This window comes from Equus quagga, chromosome 7 (genome assembly GCF_021613505.1).
Source record: "Equus quagga isolate Etosha38 chromosome 7, UCLA_HA_Equagga_1.0, whole genome shotgun sequence".
Classification (NCBI taxonomy): Eukaryota; Metazoa; Chordata; class Mammalia; order Perissodactyla; family Equidae; genus Equus; species Equus quagga.
Window position 1 is genome coordinate 87254052 of NC_060273.1, and position 22640 is coordinate 87276691.

At 34.0% G+C, this 22640-nt stretch overlaps 1 protein-coding gene across 1 annotated transcript in view; it reads right to left on the reverse strand.

The window, feature by feature from the left end:
* Positions 1-22640, reverse strand: part of ADAMTS19 (ADAM metallopeptidase with thrombospondin type 1 motif 19) — a 236109-nt gene that overhangs the window by 119636 nt on the left and 93833 nt on the right. Inside the window, exon 8 of the mRNA XM_046668387.1 lies at positions 9121-9226. Within this exon, the coding sequence (XP_046524343.1) occupies positions 9121-9226 (106 nt within the window). The remainder of the gene's footprint in view (positions 1-9120; positions 9227-22640) is intronic.

Consider the following 22640-nt stretch of genomic DNA (forward strand, 5'->3'; position numbering starts at 1 on the left):
AGATTAATATTAACATTATTAATTCCTTGAACCTATTTCTAGGTCTGAACTGGTGTTTTTCTTTGGGAGGATTCTAAAATGCTGATTCAATTTTTGTAGAGCTTTATGTTCTTCTATTACATTTTCTTAGAAATTTTCCCATTTAACCTGTTTTTTATTTTTTGCCACAAAAGTATTCCATATATTGTCTTAGTATCTTTTTAATTTTGGTATCCATGTTATGCCTCCTTTTCTCATTTCTAATATTGTTGAATTGTGCCCCTTTTTTCTTGATCAGTCTTGTATTTGTCAGTTTTATTTGCATTTTCATGGATCTAATTTTGGCTTTTACCATTTTTAATTCATTTTGCTATTTTATTAGTTCCTACTCTTAGTATTTCTTCCTTCTAATTTCTTTTACTTCGTTGTTATTTTTCCAACTTCTTAGTTGGAAAACTTAGGTCATTAATTCATCATTTAATTTTTATGTGTATTAACGCTACTTATTTCCCTAATGTACTGCTTTATTTGCATGCTACAAATTTGCTAAACAGTATTATTTGTTATTGTTTAAATCTGAGAATATTCTGACTTCCCTAATGATTTCTTCTTTAATCTATGAGTTTTTCAAAAATATAACTGTAAATTTCCAAATGTACGTAATTCTTTTTTTTTTTTTTTTTTTTGGTGAGAAAGATTTCCCCTGAGCTAAGATCCATTGCCAATCCTTCTCTTTTTTTGCTTGAGGAAGATTAGCCCTGAGCCAACATCTATGCCAACCTTCCTCCATTGTTTATATGTGGGATGCCACCACAGCATGGCTGATAGGTGGAGCAGGTCTGCACTCAGGATCTGAACCTGCAAACCTGGGCTGCTGAAAGAGAGCATGCAGAACCTTAACCACTCAGCCACAGGGCCAGCCTCTTAATGAATATATTTCTTCATTTTCTTTCTTTATTGATTGTTTAACTTGATTGTATTATGATCATAAAAATTCATCTGTATATCACTTTTTGAAATTTGTTTAGATTTGTAGAATAAAACAATATGTGGTCATTCTTCGTAAACATCTACTGTGTTTTAAAAGAGTAGGTATTCTTCATTTATCGGCTGCAGGACTTTTTTTTTTTCATCTTCTTCTTCTTCTTTAGCCCTCAGCTAACATCTGTGCCAATTTTCCTCTACTTTATATGTGGGTAGCCGTCACAGCATGGCTGATGAGTGGTGTTGGTCTGTGCCTGGGGTCTGAACCAGCGAACCCAGGCCGCCAAACTGGAGCATGCCAAAGTTAACCACTAGGACATGCGGCCGGGCCCCTGGGCTGCAGGTTTTACATCTGCCCAAGAAATTGATCCTTTTAGTTGTTCAAATCTCTGCCATACAAGTCTTTCTGTTCACTTGGAGAACTATGTTAAAACTTCCTACTATGATTGTGGTTCTATCTATTTCTCTGCTTTGTCAATGTCTGCCTTTATGTTTTGAAGCTATGTCATTAGAATCTGGTTGATCCTGATGCATTCTTTTTCACTCGATATCCTGAAGAAAACCTTTTGCTTCCAGCTGACTGGAGATACACATTGCCATGTAAGGGGTTATGCAGCTTTGACTCCTTTCCACCAGAGTGCATTAAACCTTCAGCAACTGGAAGAATGGAGCTTCCATTTACTGTGATAGGAAGACTTCACAGGAGAGTACCTCTAGGGCACGGGGAGTCATTTCTGCACATGCATAGTGGAATAAAGTCTCACTCCATGTGGCCTTGGGTATATTTCAAAATACATGATATTATTTTTATAAAACTTTACCTGATAACTTATTAGAAGTTTCATACAATATCTAAAAACATTTTAAACAATTTGAATGTGGATACAGCTTCTTTTCTCTAATAAATTTTCACTGAAATTTTATGCATAAGAATATTTTACTAAGATAATTACTATATTAAAGCATTCATTTATTTTATACATATTTACTGAATACCTAGAACGTAACAAGCACTATCAAATCCATTAGTAATTTCATGATAATCAAAAATAGGCATGGTTCATTACCTCTTGGAGCTTACAGCCTATGAAGCATATATCTAACAGATGAATGAATGTATGTCTATAAAGAGATGGTGCCATTAAGTGTTTAATATGGAGATTGATCTACACAGAACACATACGTAGGAAATGATTATTGACATGATATAAAAATTATATTCAGTAGGAGATAATTACTCAAAGATAGGAAGTAAGAGTATTCTCGGCAGAGGGAGTGGCATGTGCAATGTCCTGTGATGTGAAGAACGATGGCACATTAGAAAAACTGTAAGAACTCTAATGTGACTGCAGTGCCGAGAATGAGAGGGAGTATAGTATGAAGTATGGCTGAAGAGAGAAGGTGGGGACAGATAATTCAGAGCCAGTCCAGAAGTAATTCGAGTAAAGTTAAGTTAGTTAGAAGCGCCCTTCAGCATTTCTGGCATAGCACAGTAATTAATAACTTGGTTTTTGGATTTCGACAGATTTGACTTTAAAGATCCACCGAGGCACTTATTAGCTGTGTGAGCGCTGGCAATCATCATCTCTAAAATAAAGCTAATATTATTGCCTTCCTTCTTCAGGTGGGAACAGAAGTCTTTGGTCTCAACGTGCTAAGCCAACGCAACGTTTTGCTGTCCAATAAATCTGGAGATTTAGAGCAAGACCATAAAAATACTCACAGGATTATATTATTAACGATTATCTTTAACATTATTACTTCCCTGATAAAGTATATATTTTACAATATCTAAGACTTGGGGCTAAATTTTAGTAAAAGCTAATCAGATATTAAGAGTTATTTTACTTTTGGTTAGAATTCATAAAGAGGACTGAATTATTTGTGTTCCTAAAGAAAAAAGGATGTGATATGCATATATGATATATATATTATATTTTTGCTATATAATTATATATTATATAATTATATATATAACAGATACATATAACAAATATTATAACAAAAAATATAAACCATATATAGTGTTTATACATCTAGTTTTTTTGTTATATAAATTTTTATTTGTTATATAAATTTTTTGTACTAAGTATTTATACAAAAGAATAACTTTTATTATTTGCAATGGATTTCATCACAGACTTTGTCTGAAAGTACTTCACAAATATATGAGGACACAGATACACAATTCAAGTACAGACCATCTTTCAGGCTAAAAATAATGACTGCTGTCTGGCACATCAAATGTGACTTCCTATGCAACAATGACTTAGAATGAATAAGTGTTATGTGGCAGGACTACTCAGACAGTGGTCAGTGCCTGGCTGCCATTAGGTGCACGCTTTTCTATAGATTTTTATCTAGATTAGTCGCTGGTGCTGGAATGTAAATCAGCTACACTGCTAAGCACACAGTTTAGTTCAACTGACTTTTTTTTTTTATTTCAAGACTTTTTCAATGAAGCAAGCAATGTGCTATATTCTGGCATAGCTCCTTATCTCATCACAGACCACATTTTGAATAGTAAGATCATTTATTTAGCAGTTAATAAGAAAATCAAATTCAATGGAGAGAACTTTACTACATACACTAAAATAAAATTCTAGATGGCCTTCTAGTGTTAAATGGCTAGAGAGAAGAGAGTGGAAAGAAAGAGAGAGAGAAGAAGAAAATATAAAACAACTAGACAAAAGTGTGTTTCCCTAATTGTAGAATGAGGAAGCACTTCTAATTGCAAAAAGCTATAGAAGAAATAATAAAAGATAATACGGAATTTGACTACCAAAAAAACACTGCAGGTCAAAAACATTAAAAAACAAGATTAAATTCACTAAGAGAACTAGAAAAATCTTAACAAAATATTTGATCAAAAAAAGAATGTCCTTAATATCAAAAGAACTCCTGAAAAATTAATCTCTATTAGCTACAGTTTCCTCAGTGGTAAAAAGATGATAACAACAATAACTAGCTCCAGATTTTTGTGAGATTGGATTAGATATGAAAACACAGTATTTAGCACAATGTCTACTAATAAAAGAAGACTATTATTTTTATTAGATGGCCTTTAGCAACCTAATATAAATATGATATTCTAAGACTCTAAGAATATTGTGTAATTGTGCAGTAAAGAGTTAACTCTGCAAGTTTGGGTGGCCCAAAACCTGCACATCCCAGAGAAAGGTCTCGTGCTTGCCTGATTCCTGAGAGGTAACCTCTGAGCCCTCGGAATATCCTGCCTGATCAGAGCATCTTTGTTTACCTGGGGGCCTTGGGACACGCCAACTAGTTTATACTAACAACGTGATTTATGTTGGGGAACTAAGGCCAGTTTGGCCTCTGGAGGGGATAGAGACTGAACGTCTGCCTTATGGGTGGTCAGCCATGCCTATATGACCAAACTCCAGTAAAAACTCTGGATACCAATGCTCAGGTTAGCTTCACAACATTATTATTGAGAGAATTAAGCACTGTTTCCACAACTCCACCAGAAGAGGACAAATAAAAGCTTGTGTCAAGTGTCTCCTGGACCCAGCCCTGTGTGCCTTTTTCCTTTGCTGATTTTAATCTATATCCTTTCATTGTAATAAACTATTATTATGAGTAAAACAGCTTTGCTGAATTTTGTGACTCCTTCTAGCAAATCATTGAACTTGTGGGTGTTTTTGGAGACAGTCTCTCCAAACACAGCAATCTAACCATGATTAATATATTAACAATAAATTATGGCTTGAAATAAAAGCAAAATCTCTTGCTTTAACAAACTTTTGTTCATAAACATCATATAGAATATATAAAATAGAGTGAAGATGTGTATGCAGCCATATACCACATAATGACATTTCAGTCAATGATGTTCTGCATATACAACAGCAGTCTCATAACGTTCTTCTGGCTGGTCTAAGCATTAAACTGACACGAGACAGGTTAACAGGAGAAAAACAAACAAAAGTTTAATAACATGTATACATGGGAAAAACCCAGGAAAACTGAGTAATTTGCCAAAATGGTCGAAGCCCTCACCTTAAATACCATCCTCAGCTAAAGATAAAAGAAAATGTTGCGGGTGGGAAGAGTCAAGGACTTCAAACTGAAGGAAGGCAATTCACAGGTAAGTGAAAAGGAGCAAACATTTGGAAAACAAGTGTTTCTTTGCCCGAACAGAAACAGAGAGGGGAGTCCAACAAACAGGCTTTTCTGGTTTCCTCCCACTCTACCACCTAGTCCATGTTTATGCTAAGGTGAGAGCTTGCTTCCTGAGATAGGTTTTTTTTTTGTCTGAATTCTTTTAGGTAGTTAAAGGGAACATAATAAGAAAATCTTTGTCTTTTGTTTCTTAAAAATAATCGGCCTAAAATAATCCTCATGTTAAAGAGACACATTTTGGGGTGGGAAATTTTGTTCCCCTTCAGTACACTCTATGATGTTCAAACAATGATAAAATCACCTAACGTATTTCTCAGAATGCATCCCCATCGTTAAGTGACACGTGACTGCACATATGTACTCAATAAACCCTGTCAAATTCATTAACAATTTGCTAAGGTATTTTTATTTATAAAAATATAGTTTTAGCCTTCATCACAGTACATTACTGAAGATTCCATTTGTAATTTACGAGTATAAAAACATTTCATACCGATAAAAACATTCCATGGCCAAAAAGTTTGGTTACAATAAAAATAATCATTCCCTTGACCAATTGTCTAGGAAAGAAAGTAATTTGAAAAGAAATCATAAAATGTGGGTATAAATCATTTATTTCCTCTTTCTTGCTATGAATTCTAACTTACTTATTAATTATATAATTAATGTAAGATTTTTTAAATTGGTAATTTCCCAAAGGAAAACCTCAATACATTTTTTCAGACATCGTTTAAGATTCCTTTGCAATAGTAAAAGAAGGATTTTTTTTTCTCCTCCATACTCAAATTCTCACCCTCAAGAGTCATTTTTTATTATTTGGTGGCCCACGTTGACTTTTCCAACTATATGTGGAGTTGCAGTGGAATCTTTTAGAAATCAAATTTAAGGCAACAAACATAAATATACTCATCCCAAATCAGTTTAAAAACATTTTATGTATGACTATAAAGCAATTCTTGAACTGACAAGTTTAAATGGAATCATTCTACCATTCTAAAATTGTGGGTTGCAGAATTATATGACTCATTCTCTGCCTATATTAAGAAATATACTGGAAGAAGTTATAACAACATAAGAAATAATAAAAAAAGAATTTAATAGTTTCACTTAAGTAGCTGACTCTTAAATGTACCTCTAAGTAAAAGAGCTCGCTGATTTGTGCGTGTGTGTGTTACACGCACACACAGGATCCATGGATATAATTATCTAATATCTATGAAAACTATCCTGATTTAAGAAGCTATGTGTATATGAACACTGTTTTTTATTTCCTCTTCCTATATTTTTCTTTTATTGTGCTTTATATCTTACACTGGATGATGATGATGTAACTTATTTAGATGAACTCCCTCCTGGTTGTTTGTTTTTTTTGTTCTTCATAAAGACACCATTATTCTCACTGCTAGTGTCTCCCACTCTCTAGCATCAAGAACATACTAACCTCTACTTTTGAGACAAACACTGCTTACTGGTGAGGAGAACTTTCAGCAACTAAGTAGTTCAACATATATCACATGTCCTGGTCTTAATCCATCAAGCATTACACATACCTTTGGCACATCTCTATTGATTTTGGGTACAGTTCTATAAAAGTCAAATAAAATGATATTTTACTACCATTTTAGCCATTCCAACCTGAGTTCCTGGTCATAAACCAATGTTTCTACTACATAAAGTTGAAGTGGTCTCTCCTTAAATTATATCATTTAGTTTTTTGTTTAAGTAGTTGTGGGTTCTTGACGAAGCCTTTGCATGGTAATAAAGTAACTTGTGGGTTGAGTCCTTTAATTAATGTTTTTCTTACATTTTAGATTACAACAGGGATTGAAGAAATTAATTTTATATATCTGTCTTTAAAAAGTAATTTTACTTTTTAAAGTACCTCTACTTTAAATAGTAGAGTACCCTCTACTATTCAGGGTACCTGACAAAATTATTTAATGTCTTTCATAAAATGTACTCAGAGTGCTTGTAATATCAAGCTGTTATGTATAGTTAAAGAGTGAAAATTAAAATTATTCAGAACCTTGCATTTATAAGAATTGTATTTATAATTAATTTGCACTTATTGTTTAAAAAAATTTTAATAATAACTTTTCTTGCCTCTAAACATTATTCTCAGCATTTTTCATTTAAAGGATGCACACGGTTTTTCCTAGTTTGATTAAACTGAAATACCTGTAAATTATGAAAAATGTATTGGAGTTAAGGATCTAAATCCTATCATTCCTCGGGTGAAATATTGAATGAGGTTATTGCATTGTGTACTTTCTCTAAAGGATTTATCTTTTAAAGTGTATTTAGCTTTTTTGTTTCTTTTTTTTGAATAACAAACTCCTATATTCTAAAGCATCAACTGAAGACTGAGAGCCTGCGTTGGAAACACTGAAAGCATATCCACACATTTAAAATAGTCACATCAAAAATCAATCACTGCTGATAATGCCCTATTTCTTGGACTGGATTATGGGCACATGGATATATTCCATTTTTGATAATTCATTGAACTGTATAATTATGACAACAATTTTCTTATACTTCAGTTTAAACAAACACGATTATGTCACATAAAAATTTTTTCTAAGCTTTCTTATACCAATCAAATTCCACAGTCAATTCAACTTTATTCAATTGTCTAGAGTCCAGGCACATAATGAAAATGAAGTAAGCTGGGTGCGTGACACTAGAGTGCTACAGCCTGTGATGAGTTGGGAACGATGGGCCCAGTCTAAAGGGTACAGACGCTACTCAGCTCCAAGGAATGGTTGCCATATGGGACTGTGGGTCTAATGCTGCCAGGTCTGGAAATTTGAATTTTTATGTCAAATTTATACTTTTTAATGTTGGCAACTGATTCAATTTTTCTAAACACAGCCGGCCAAACTAAATATGTCTTTGACCAAAGAGGCCTCCATAAAGATCACCTCCCTGAGTAGGACCTCACTAAATCTGAGTCCAATTAAAATACTTTTCATTTGTACTGCTGATACTGCTAGCATGTAGGGAAGCCTATAGTCAAAATTAAGTCTGATTTCCTAACCCATACGATTTCTACTATAATATACTTCCTGTAAATATGTGCATAGTTCTTATGTAATTTGAATCCCAAACCAACCTCATAACAGATATTATCCCCATTTTACTGATGAGAGATCAAAGGCCCAAAGATAGCAGATAACTTAATGTAGAAATTCAGAATAGTATGACCTGAGTTAGATGACTTGAGTTCAAATCCTCCTTCCAACACTTATATTTTTATAACTTTGGGAGGGTAAATTAACTTTTCTATACTTCAGTTTTCTCCCTGTAAGATGGGTACTCTAATAGCACTACCTCACAAGGATGCTGTGGGGACATATAGAGCATGTACAAATGTTCCTGGCACATAGTAAGCGCTGTAAAAGTGTTGCTACTACTAATTATTATAGCTATTAATATTATCTGCAAAATGAGATCCTTGCTTTTCTGAGCTTTAAGTGAATAATCTATGTAAAGTGCTTAGAATTGTACCTGAGGCACAGTTAATGTTCACTCCATATTAACTGTGTGTCCAGTATAATTCTCTTTCAAATACATTATGCCTAAACCAAACGGATTAATTTCTTTACTCCATGTAGGGTAACAACAAAAATAGGTACTATTATAGACTGGAAGTATTTTTATACTTGTACAAAATGTTTTCCTTGAATGTTTGAATAATATACAACTTTGTAGTGTCATAATTATTGCAATGCTTACATCATTTGGAAATGCATAGTGAAATGAACCATGTGTTGTATAATAATTGCCCTGATGAGGATTTTAGTAATGTAATAAGATTTTCAAAGCCTCAGGAATGGTTACAACACTCAGAAGACACTCATTAAATTTAGATGATCTCTTCCTCTTCTTGTTTCCCTAATTTTTCAAAAACTTGAGCCCCAAGAAAAAAATGAAAAGATATGCATGCAATTCAATAACTCAAATAACAAGGTTGTATGCTAATATAGTAGCATAGCCAGAATTTTTACTTACTTGTGACCCATTTCATGAGCAATTGTAAATGCAAGATTCAGGCCATTATCTTCAGCAATAATACATTTTCTCTTTTCACTACACATTCCACTCAAGTAAGCTATACCTAGAAAACACAGACATTAATTATCATACATCAGAATTAAAATGCAATCATTTGTGCTAGGTATTAGTAGAAGAAATGAAAGATAATAGTTTTTCTACCCAAATATGTTAATATTAAACTGTGATATCTAGCCCTTATAAATGGAATTTTGGGGGGGAATGCCTAAGTCTAAGTCACTCAACTAAGCTGTTAATATTTTTTTCAATTTCATATTTTAGATGAAATTATTTTATCAATTGTCTCATTCTTAAAAGTCATATTAAAAGAATACATTTTATAAATACCACTTTTCATTGTCATGTAAGGTAAATTAATAGTCACAACTTAGAAAAAGCAATGATTATGTTAAATATTTCTCAATACTTGTAAAGAATCTAGTTTCAAAGAAATACCCTAAAAAAAAATTACAAATGGAACAGTCATTTTTTTTAACTTTCACACATACATCCTAATATATTTCAAATTCTGTGTAGATTACACCATGTTCACCACCCAAAGACTAATTATAACCCATCACCACATATGTGTGCCTTTTCACCCTCCTCCCTTCCCGCTTCCCCTCTGGTAACCAACAATCCAATCTCTGTTGCTATGCGTTTGTTTGTCCTTGTTTTCATCTTCTACTTATGAGTGAGATCATATGGTATTTGACTTTCTCCCTCTGCCTTATTTCACTTAGCATAATTCCCTCAAGGTCTATCCATGTTGTCACAAATGGCTGGATTTCATCTCTTCTTATGGCTGCATAGTATTCCACTGTGTATATATACCACAGCTTCTTTATCTATTCACACACAGGACAGTCTTAATATCATTTTAACTAATGTGACATAAAAACTATCTGTGATATTTGGAAGACTGAAAATGTTTCCTTTGAAAATTTCTTGGCTAATAAGATGGTCTGACTAGAAGTATATGATACTGAAATATTTTTTAAGATAAGAATTTCAGCAAGATATTTGACCTTTTGGTTTAAATTACCAGTAAAGATGATAATATCCGAAATCATCGATATTCTTTAGTCAAAGATTTATGTACTATGTTAATAATTAAGATATATCCTTGAGTAAATATCATTTAACACAAGGAATTGTAATCTTCCAAACATAAATTTTAGGGGGCCGGCCCCATAGCCTAGTGTTTAAGTTCGCACGCTCCACTGCGGTGGTCCAGGGTTTCACTTGTTCGGATCCTGGGCGCGGACATGGCACCGCTCGTCAGGCCACATGGAGGCGGCGTCCCATATGCCACAACTAGAAGGACCTGCAACTAAGATATACAACTGTGTACCAGGGGGAATTTGGGGAGATAAAGCAGAAAAAAAAAAAGATTGGCCACAGTTGTACAGTTGTTAGTTCAGGTGCCAATCTTTAAAAAAAAAAAAAACACACATAAATTTTAAAACATTTTCAAATAACAAAAGTTATTAAAATATCTAGTATTTGTTGAATTAAATGTATGTTTTCTTATTCTCATGTCCTTATAAAATACATTTAAGCTCTTTTTATGAAAAAATTAGTGCCTGGACCAGCAAAATGACTTGCCAAAGATCACATGACTACTAACTATGATAGAATGGGGATTTGAACTCAACTTTGAGTCCATCTACCAGTGAACATTTATTTTGATTACAATTTAGTACAGAGTTGCCCCTAGCTAAAGATGGTTAGCTGACTGCTTGTGAATTTTTTTCTCTCCTGAGAAACTTAAAAAATAATGGTAAGAATAATTAAATTTAAATAAAAGTGTAAATCACCTTGCCCATGTTTTGGAAAGACAGAAGATTCATGGCGGAATATGAACTGATTTAGTGGTACTTCAGCCCAAATGACAGGAGACAAGGATTTTATGAACGTAGTAGAACCCAAGAGGCTTGACCCTGAGGCACACAAGGTTTGAGGAGAAGCACTGCTGGGGGGTTGAAAATGGAGATTAGTTGAAAGTATATCTGAACTCCTCAACTACTCATTCAAATGTCATGCAGAATGTCAAGGCCTGGTATCCTCTGGACTATCAGGAAAATTAAGATATATTCTTTAAGCAAAATGTGGTATAAACATGTTATTTTTAAAATATAATTACAGAAAGAAACAGCCAAGAGAAGAAATATATATACAAATATTTTCTCTCTATATTTAGAAATTAAAATAGATGTGACAGAAATTTCAAGTCTACAAATAGATGAAATGACTTCTTTATGAATGGATGGGTGGATGGATGGATGGACTAAAGCATGAATAGACAGAGGATAAACCCTACTACTTCATTTGGCTTATTAAGGCAACTGAAATTACTCTACGGCTATATCAAGATAAAGTAGGAAGGAGAAACAAAGGTAATGATAAACATAGAGGGGTTGGGCAATGGAGAAGAGGAGGAGGAGAAAAACATATTCTTTATCTACTTCCATTATGCAACAAATGAAATAAAAACTTTTAAAAATTCTTAAACATAATGTGAATTTTAAGAGAGCTAAGTCATGTACTTATTAATACATAAAAAATGAAAAACAAAGATTGGAGAGTAATTGAATTTGTGTCATAATTGAAGGGAAGAGGAAGGAAAGAAAGAGGGAGGAAGGGAGGGAAGGAGAGGGAAAGAAAAATATCTCCTCTCAGGGTATTAAAATTCTCTTAAGCATTTGATGATTTAAAAAAATATATAATTTGAGATTAAATGTCCTGAAAAAATACTAAATTAAGCTCAACTATAATTAGCATGCCAATGACCATTGTTTGGTACAAAATTTCCCTTAGGATGCCTATATATTTTGCCACAATTAAAATAATCACCATACGCAGATTAAAGCTCAGCTAATGTGGGTCATCATCATGTCATATATCCGTTTGATACATATCAAATTTAGTCACTTTAATAAGTTTTACATTTCTTCTCCTGTACCCCTTCAAATATACTGTTCCCAAATAAAAATAGTATTGTCACCTGTTTCCAATTCTTATCTCTTCTGTATTATTCTTTCTCTTCTATATTTATATATTTTCTCTATATTTTTCTCTAACCTTACCACAATGGCTAGGATTTCCAACATACTATTGAAATACATGTGTGGTATTGGGCTCCTTGTTTCCTCTGCTGACTTTAATAGGAATGTTTACAGTTTCACAATGGAATACGATGGCTGTAGGATTTTCATAGACATAGCTTGTAAAGTTAAGGAAATTACTTTTTGATATTCTTGTATGTCTAAGTGAAAAAGGAGGCAATGTTATGTGATGCATGGGTCAAAAGTAGATGGAAGTTGAATAGTTCCTTTTGGAAAAGAAATAAAAGCTTGGAATAGCAATTGAGAGAAATGGGAAAGAGAGCTGATTAAGTACTAGGAGAATATTTATTGTAAATGGGTCAGAAAACATATGGTTCAGCTGAGGATGGAGAGCATAAGGCTGGAGTGGCACAAATATCCCCAGTTGAGTGATATCCAACCTAATGGCCAAAACAGAAAAGAGTAATATTTGGATTAAATTGGGGTTGAGGTTTTGTAGATCAAGTGTAAAGGAAGAATCGAAGTATACAAGAGTTGGCAGTAAAATGGAGACTGAAAGAAGGGATAGGACTTGTAGGGCTCTGTGCTGGATAAGTAAAGAAGTAAGGTAAAGGGAGCCTGATAATTTAGAGAATAGATTGCAGTGGTCAGGAGAATGGAGTCATCAATGAACAAAACGAACAGATACTTTCTCAAACAGTATTAGAGACTGTGATATGAGGGTGAGATTTAGGGATTTAAAATTTCAGAGGTGAAATTCTATGACATGATTAGCTATTGCCATAAGAGTAGAGAAGGGTAGAGATAGAGGTCATCCAGATTGAGGTCAAAGAATTATTAAGTAGTGTTGGGTAGACTGATTATATGAACACAGAATTGCACATAATCACAATGAACTCAGGAAGGTGGGAATTGTGGCCAAAATCCATAGGAAATGTGAGTGAGAATCCAAGGAGATCAATCACAGTGACAATGAGGGAGAAAATGGTACAGCTTGAGAGCTTCAGCTTCAAATGAAGAGTTTTATTTGTAGACAGGAGAGATTTTGATTTAGAAACAGCAGTGGGAAGCAAGAGGATGGAATAGGTATACAACTTTAGTATGTTCGTAACACCAGCCCTGCGGTATAGGGGAAGAGAAGGAATGAGCAGTGACCTCTCTGGGGGCCCCAGATTCCTCACCACTTTATGAGAAATCAATGACTATTGTGTGATCATGTAAAAAAAAATATGGTGATAAAGATTATAATTTATAATATGACATATTTTATACTATAAAATAAAATATAATTAAAAAATGATGCGTATATGTTGACACAGAGGTATAATTACAGCTAAATATTAAAAAACCCATACCAGCACATTCTCATGGGCGATCAAAAAGACTACATAACCATAGTAATTTGCTAATAGTAATTATAATATGTGGAGAGATTATAGGTGATTTTTATTCCTCTTTTCCTATTTTACAAATTCAAGTAAATGTTTATAATAGCTTTATAATGAGAAAATTAAAGACATAAATATGATAATCATGTCTATGAAATTTGAATAGTAATTAAAGGATTTTCTTAGAGACCAGGTTATAATTTAACAACCAAAAACGACCCTCTACACCTATTCTTCTTTAAGTGTAAAGTCAGAATCTTCAACTAAGACTCTGATAAATTTGAATTTCATTGTTCTTACATTTGGCACACCAAGGAGATTTTCTTTGACTTGGAAGTTATGGAGAATAATTGTAACCATGACTAATGTAAATGACTTGCATTATTCTGTTTAAAAGCCTGAGCTTTTCAGGTCCTTTCAAGAACCCACATGTTTCTTATTATAATAAGGGGTAGAGGTTAGAAGGAGAAAGGATTTAACACAGCTGTTATTTAAAGATAGATGTAATACAGACTCTTTTTAAAGCAGTCTTTTAATACAAAAAATTCTGGAAATACAAAGGAAACCAAAACAACCTCTAAATTCTCACCTAAAAATGAATCAAGTCATGCACCAGGAGTCAAGAGAATCTCTCATCTGAAAACAAAACACACTATCCTAGGATGAGATATGATACACCCTACCCAGATGATCAGAGACGCCTAAAACCCTACAGGATGCATGCTACAGTAAGGGACTAATCGGAAAATCAGTTTTTATGCAATCAGATGGATAAAGCCTAACAAAAGTAAGTCGGCCAGCTCCACAACTGTTGCTTTTAACCATTAGCTAGACTACCTGAGTTCCAAATCCTGGCACAAAATCTTGCACAGTCCTTGGTAAGTTATTTGTCCTATGATTGTACCCAATAAAGTAAATTATTTACCTATGAGTCTTACTATTACTTGAGCCCTAAGTAATGTAATATGTGACAAGTACCAAAGGTACAAAGATGAGTACATGCTGAGTATGCCTTAAGGAGTGCAAGCCACACAAATACTCATTTTGAAACGGGATCATTAAGACATAAAGATGTACACAGGATAATATGGGAGAATCAAAGCAGGAAAGGCTTTTAGAAAGGGAAATAACTTTGTGGAAGCACTGAGAGGGCAGAGGGTAGCCAGGGAAAGGCAGTGGAAGTTGAGAGAGGAATTCCTGAACAAAGGACTGAGCAGGGAAAAGGGTAAGGAGATGCCCATGAGAGGTGATGCTACTCAGGAAGAACTTAGGTTCTTTAAATGTATAAGCCATGGTGGACATCTCTGCATCAACAGTGTATTTAGTATATCCTCAATAAGAGGAGTGTTAAAGGAATTGCATAGATGAAATTCCCTAAAACAAAAATTAATATAAAATGTGACTCAGTGCAGGACCTTAAATAAAAACGCAATTTTGAAGAATCAAAATGCATTTCAGGGGCTGGCTCGGTGGTACAGTGGTTAAGTTCGCCATGTTCCACTTGGGCCGCCAGGGGTTCACCAGTTCAGATCCCAGGTGCAGACCTACACACCACTTGTCAAGTCATGCTGTGGCAAGTGTCCCACACATAAAGTAGAGAAAGATAGGCACGAATGTTAGCTCAGGGTCAGTCTTCCTCAGCAAAAAAGAGGAGAATTGGCAGCAGATGTTAGCTCAGGGCTAATCTTCCTCAAAAAAAAAAAAGAGAAAGAAAGAAAAAAATGCATTCCATCCACAAATTGGAAAAAATTTTTAGAATGATTTAATGATGGTCCCCAGACAATATGAAACCCATTTAACATGATTACATTCAAATTGGACTTTGAACATATTTTGAAACAATAACTTGCCTTACTAGTTTGCTAATTATCTGCCTCTGTACCATTAAAAGACAAGATGATGACCTGATATAGGAATATAAAAATACAATTATGTAAGTTATGAGTTTAATATCAGTATAGTTACAAACGTATTTTAAAAACAGGCTTCTAGATTCTCTTAAATGTTTAACTAATCTGTAACTTTATTAACAGTATAGTAGTTTCTATGAAAAAAGTGACCACTAATAAAAAAAAAAGGGTATTAGTTTAATAAAAAGTATAGTGAATCCCTGTTGTCAAATAAGGCAGAATTGTACAGACATTAAAATGTTGTTTATGTGTTCCCAGATCATGGTAGACTGAGACTTTTTTTGTGGAAAACAAACAGAGATGCCAAATAACATGTAATATACGAATTTTTCATTGCATAGCTAAGCTTGAAAAAAAAAGAATTCCCAAGTGAAAAGAATAAAGCTTAAAAAATTTCAAATCTGGAGTTGATGCTGTCAGAGCCTAGGTATCCGATAAGATACAAGTCTTATTAAATAATGCGTGTGGTTTCAAAACGTCTGCAGAGACAGGTATTAGTGAGTAAAGAACTGAGATCCATATACAAATCAGAAAGCCTGGAATTGCTGCTGTTAACTACCTTCAAACATACTTAAAAATAACTTTAAAAGTCCATGTGCAGGAAAGCAGGAAGGAACTCTGGCTCAAAATAAATTCTGGGTATGCTAGAAAATACTCCATTGACAAATCAAAACCCCAAGCCACTATCATGCATAGGTGTGAAGCCACAGGAATAGTAAGCCATGAATGTAACCTATGAATGGATCAAACAATTTGGGGATCATAGAAGGTTGGGGAAATACTTGTCAGTTCAGTAAAAACAAATGAAACACAGTCACGCGTTGCTTAATGATAGGGATATGTCCTGAGAAATGCATCTTTAGGGGATTTTGTTGTTGTGTGAACATCATAGAGTGTACTTACACAAACCTAGATGGGATAGTCTATGACACACCTAGGCTACATGGTGCTAATCTTATGGGACCACTGTTGCATTTGTGGGCTGTTGTTGACTGCAATGTCGTTATGCGGCACATGACTGTATCACTATGATGAGACAGTTTATCATCTCAGCAGGAATAAAATACCCACAGAGAAAAAAAAATTCCACGAAAGATGAGCTCACAAATAAAAATACGAACCAAGTGAAGAGGTCCACTGTGAGAGGGAAGCCACCAATATAAAAATTAGAGAAAAAACGATTATGAAATAAAGACATTTTTAACATAAAGATACTGAGCTTGAAATCTACATTTACTGGGCCACCACAACCCAAATGTATCTTTTCTGTAAATGAGAGGAAGAAATTCCTTCTTCAGGATACTTTATATCAAAATATTGGTGTAAAGAAATGTTCAAGAAATTTCTTCAAACGGAAGGAAACATCCTAGACTGGAACATGGAAAGGCAGAGGAAATAAAGAACACCAGAAAAAGTAAATATAGGGTAACTCTAAATAAATATTGAATACACAAAACACTAATTTTCTGTCTTGCGAAACTGAAATATGGGAGAACTGAAATACATGCAACAATATGTAGTTGGGGGATAAAGGGAATGCAGGTGTTCAAAAGTTCTAGCAACATATGAAGAGTGGTAAAAGGATACATGTCGTAATACATAGGGCAACTGCGAAAGAAAAGTAAAGTAATACAGAGCTAACAATCACATAGATAGAAAATGGCATATGAATATTGGATTTACCTATTCAAAAAAGAAAGGTGGAAACATGAAATAAAGTCACAGAAAATTAAAAATAGCATTTCATACCAAAAATTTCATTAAATAAAAAAGACTATGCTAAATCAAACTCAGATTGTAAGACTGGATTAAAAAATAAACCCCAATTCTATTCTGCTTACAAGAAAAACATTTTAAAAACAAGGACATAGGGGCTGGCCCATGCCGAGTGGTTAAGTTCGTGCGCTTCGCTTTGGCGGCCCAGGGTTTTGCTGGTTGGATCCTGGGCGCGGACATAGTACCGCTCATCAGGCCATGCTGAGGCGAAGTGCCACATGCCACAACCAGAAGGACCTACAACTAGAATACACAACTATGTACTGGGGCCTTTGGGGAGAAGAAGAAGAAAAATAAAAGAAGAGTGGCCACAGATGTTAGCTCAGGTGCCAATCTTAAAAAAAAGAAAAAAAAAGGACATAGGTTAAAAGTAAAAGCATAGAAAAAGATATAACATAGAAACATTAACCAAAACAGAGCAGGGGTGATATAAATATTACAAACATACAAAATTAGACAAATTGAATTTAAGCCACAAGCATCAGGAGAGATAAAGATGGATATTTTTTGATGATAAAAGGGTCACTCCAACAAGAAGACATCACAATTCTATGTCTGTATTTACTCAATCACTAAGCATCAAAATATATAAGGCAAAAACGAACAGAATTAAGAGGAGAAATAGACAAACCCACAATTAAACTGGGAGACTTTAACATGCCTCTTTCTATTTATTTTCTTTTAGGAAGATTAGCCCTGAGCTAACATCTGCTGCCAACTCTCCTCTTTTTGCTGAGGAAGACTGGCCCTGAGCTAACATCTGTGCCCATCTTCCTCTACTTTATACGCAGGACACCTGCCACAGCATGGCTTGACAAGTGATGCGTAGGTCCACACCCCGGATCAGAACCGGGGAACCCCGAGCCGCCAAAGCAGAATGTGGGAACTTACCTGGTGCACCACCAGGCCGGCCCTGACGTGCTTCTTTTAGTGGATGATAGAACAACCGTAAAAAAATTCACTAAGGACACAACAGATCTCAACAAAATATTAGCAAGTCTGTCTTAGTTGACGTAATAGAACACTGTACCCAAGAGCAAAATTCACATTCTTTTTAAGTGTACATGGTACATTTATAAAAGTTGACCGTACATTAAGCAGTGAAAGAAACTTCAACAAATTTGAAAAGTAGAAATAACCCAAAGTATGTTCACTGGCCACAATGGAAATAATTTAGAAATCAAGAACTAAAAAGAGAACTGGAAAAACTGAAACTGCCTGGACACGAGATGACACCCTTACAAATAGTCCACAAGTGAAATTAGAAAATTAGAAATTAGGAAATTATATTATAAAAAATATTATAAATATAGTCATAATAAAAATAGAACATATCACAAATGTGTGGGCTGTAATGACAGTGCTTAGGGAAATTCATAGCTTATATTAGAAAAAATTAAAAGGACCGAAAATCAATGGTAAAAATTCCTTCCAGGAGCTAGGAAAAGAAGAGAGCATCAAAGCTTAAGAATATAGAAGGAAAGAAATAATAAAGAGGAAAATCAATGAACTATAAAACAAATGTAAAAGAAAATTGGCAAAAATTGATAATTCCTTAGTAAACTGATCAAGAATAAGAGACAAACACAAATTACCAGCATCAAAAATGAATAAGGAAATTTTCTACAATTCCTGAAGACATCAAGGTAATATTTTTTTAAAGAGTATGTCAATAAATTTTACAACTTACCAAAGCCGTCAAAAGAAGAAATACAAAATCTAAAATTTCCCATAATAATCCCCTTTATTTATTCTATTCCAATTACATTGCCTATGTTTTTTTTGGTCATTTTTCAAATGAGACAAGCATGTTTCCACCTCAAGACCCCGTCACTGACTTTTTACCCTGTCTGGAACATTCTCTTCCTAAATACCTCTCCCAGATCTTCTTCAAATCTTTTTTAAATATCATTTTTTTCAGTGAGACATTTCTTGATCACCAAATTTAAAATTGCAAATACCCTTCCCCACACCCTGGAACTCCTGGATTCTCTCTTACTTAGATCTACTATTTTTTTCTATGCCAGTTTTATCTTTTAATATACCAATTAATTTAATTATTTATTATGGACATTGACCATCTCTCCATCAGAATGTAAGCACTACAAGGGCAGGAAAATACTAAGAAATCAATTTGTTCATCCCCAATATGTAGAAGAGTGCCTTGTATATTACAGTGATAATAAATTTTGAGATGTATTAACGTGCATTTCTCTTTTGTATTTCCACCTAAGTCATCTGTTCCTAGTCGTCTAAACGCTTTTCTCTGATGGCAGGTGGGAAGGGATAAGGACCAGTGATATTCTTTTGGAACTCTGGAGGATAGTGATTTGGGAATTTCCAGGGCAATACAGGATGGCTCAGATAGAGAATTAACGAAAATACAGTGGGACGAGGTGGAGAGAAGGACTGAGCTATCATTTCTGAGCCTACTTTGACTCTTGCTGCCAAGGTCAGAGACGTGGGTAGTTTAACACAGAAGATGAATGGAGAATAGAGCTGAAGTTTAGCAGCAGTATGAGCTGGAAGGGTGGCAAAGGGGGTGGGTGGGAAGATCAAGACTGCAGCAAAAAGAGTTGAATAGGAAGGTTCTCAGGGCCTTGAACCCACCAACTGCATTCCTGGCAGCCAAGTCCAGCAGTGTACTTTGTTGCTATGTAGACTAAGGAATTCATTGCAAAAATGCAAAGACCAAAGGTCTCAGAGGGTAGTGAAAGAATTATGATTGCTGATCTATAGCCCATCACCCCAGCTACTTGGAAAGGATCAAATCAGAGGTTAGGGGAACTGTCTGGAAAAATTGAGTATTAGTTAAAGCAAAAACAAATACAAAGTATATGAATAAAGTCATTTGAACTAGAAGAAAAATAACGTTAATTGACAAGTTTAAGTTTTCATTTTCTTGCAATGAAGTGAGGTAGGGACTTGTAAGAGAAAGATTTAACACACTGTAGAAAGCTAGATGCAACATTTTTTTTGCCTAACTTAGTACAATTTTTGACCCTGTAATGTGTATTGAGACAAAATTAACTACAGATGGGAATACACATGTTAAAAAAGTGTGTGTTATCTTTAACGGGTTTCTAAGGGAAAATAAAATAGTGAATAATTCCTCATTTTATTTTATTATCCTAAGGTGTGATGGAGGTATGTAAGATCAGTGAACCACTGGACTAGATAGCATATATAATATACTACTTCTAAATCTGTGACAAACTTTTATATGAAATATTAACATGGTGCAAGAAGAAGAAGGTGAAAGATGGTTCAAATAAACGCTTAGGAAAAATAGTGAGAGAAAGAGAGTCCAGAAGGAGAGTGGTATGTGGGGTAAGTAGAGGTGGCCAATTCCGAAGTTCCGTTCTTCTGAGAGATGGAGAGAACATCATAGATCACAGTAAAGGCAGGGTTTTAAAATAGGTTTTGTTTTCGCTTTTGGTGTTTTACACTTCTTTTTAAGCTTTATAATAAACCACAACATTAAGCCCACCCACCTCCTCCTCACACTTACATAATGAAAAAGATTGCTTTTGTATGGAAGGAAGAAATAATTAAGAAAATTTATGTCTGTAGGCTAGTTTTGTGCTCCTGCTATTGTATTCTAGATTTATTCTGCTTCACATCTCTATAGAAAATTTAAGGGCAGGTTATTAGATGGTTTTACAAGTCCAACTCTCAAATCCTTAGAGCGTTTAAATTAAGTCACATTCTGATGTACATTATTGTGGTTTTGATATATCATTAATACATCATTAATAATATATACCATGTGAAATTCTTAATTTGGACTTCAGTGCAACTCTGAAAATATACTTCTTGTGGCACACTGAAAAAGGCATATGTGGTAGATTACGCATCTAACTCTTGTAAATCAGTAATGAGAACTTCACTAAGCAGTCTACCACAAACATGGCTGAAAGTCGGTATTCTCATTGCTATGTTAATTTAAAAAAGATAAATCAGAGGTCTTAGGCTTTCTATATGAGTTGCTCACAAGGCAAAAAAAAAAAAACAAAAAAAAGGGAATTAGGTTTAATGATTTCATCTGCCTTGGAGATTAAAAAACTGTCATGACTTTAAAAAATAGGTAAGATGAATCACAGCTAAAGATTTTTGTGAAGTTTAAGGATACAGCTGGAAAAATTTAAAAGTGTTCTGATTGCATATAAATCAGGAATTTTGGCTAACGCATTTTTATAATGTTATAACGTAATCATATCCTGAAGGCATTAAACAGAGACAATTAAAACTAAAAATATCGTGCTACTAAAAAGCTGTATAAATTGCTCTTTTAGTATACTAGTAAAAACATTGACAGCGTGCATTTATAACTACAAACTAACTCAAACTTCAAAACAGTCCAACAGAACATTTTTCTTCACCTTGTCCATTTTTAATCATTTTGCTACTTTTCTTAACTTGCTTTCTACTCTGTATGATCAGTGTTTTTATTTGAATAAAAGAAAGAATTCTATAAACTAGAGAAATCTAAAGAATATAATTATAATTACAATACAATTACAAATATCTGATGCTCTTAAATCTCAACTACTAATATTTAAAATATTAAGTTTGACATAATTTGTTTAAAAAATATACATTTGTTTAAGCACAAGTGATTCCAAGACTAGACGCACTTTTAAGATCTCAGCTTTTTAGGTTTGTATACTGAGGTAGTTAATAGTAAATGAACGTTAAAATTGTTCTCCAAGATGATTTGATACTTTCTAAAATCCTGATTGGAATTCAATAAAAAATTTTTCATGTCCTGTTTTCTACATTAAGTATAAAAAAGACAAAATACAAAGAATAAAGCTTTAAGAACTGATGCTCTTGTGTCAAATATTCTAGGGTTTGAGTTCCAGCCTCAAAGTTCAGCTTTGTGACCACAGGAAACTCAGTTCTTTCTTCTAAGCCTCAGTTTTCCCAACAGTAAAACTGGGAAATCAATAATTTGTCTTAGGAATGCTAATTAATTTAGATAACATATTTCAGGCATATGTTGGCCTATACGAAACATGGTAACCATCAAATATAAAATTTAATTTTTTTATTTGTAAAATGAGGTATCAATCTCTTATAACAAAGAACTCTTGAAGGGTTAAATGAGGTGATGTATTTAAAAACCCATGGCACATAGTAGATGTTTAAGAAGTATTACTGTCCACTGACAACACTGTGTAAGTATGTGGTAAACACAAAGCTGCACTTCCAGACGCTTATAATAACAACTCTAAAACCTACAAGGAAGACCTCAGGGAGTTTTCTAAATTAAGACAGTTTTGGTTTCCCAGGGATACACTCAGCATATTTTAATATTCATATTGTGTTTTATA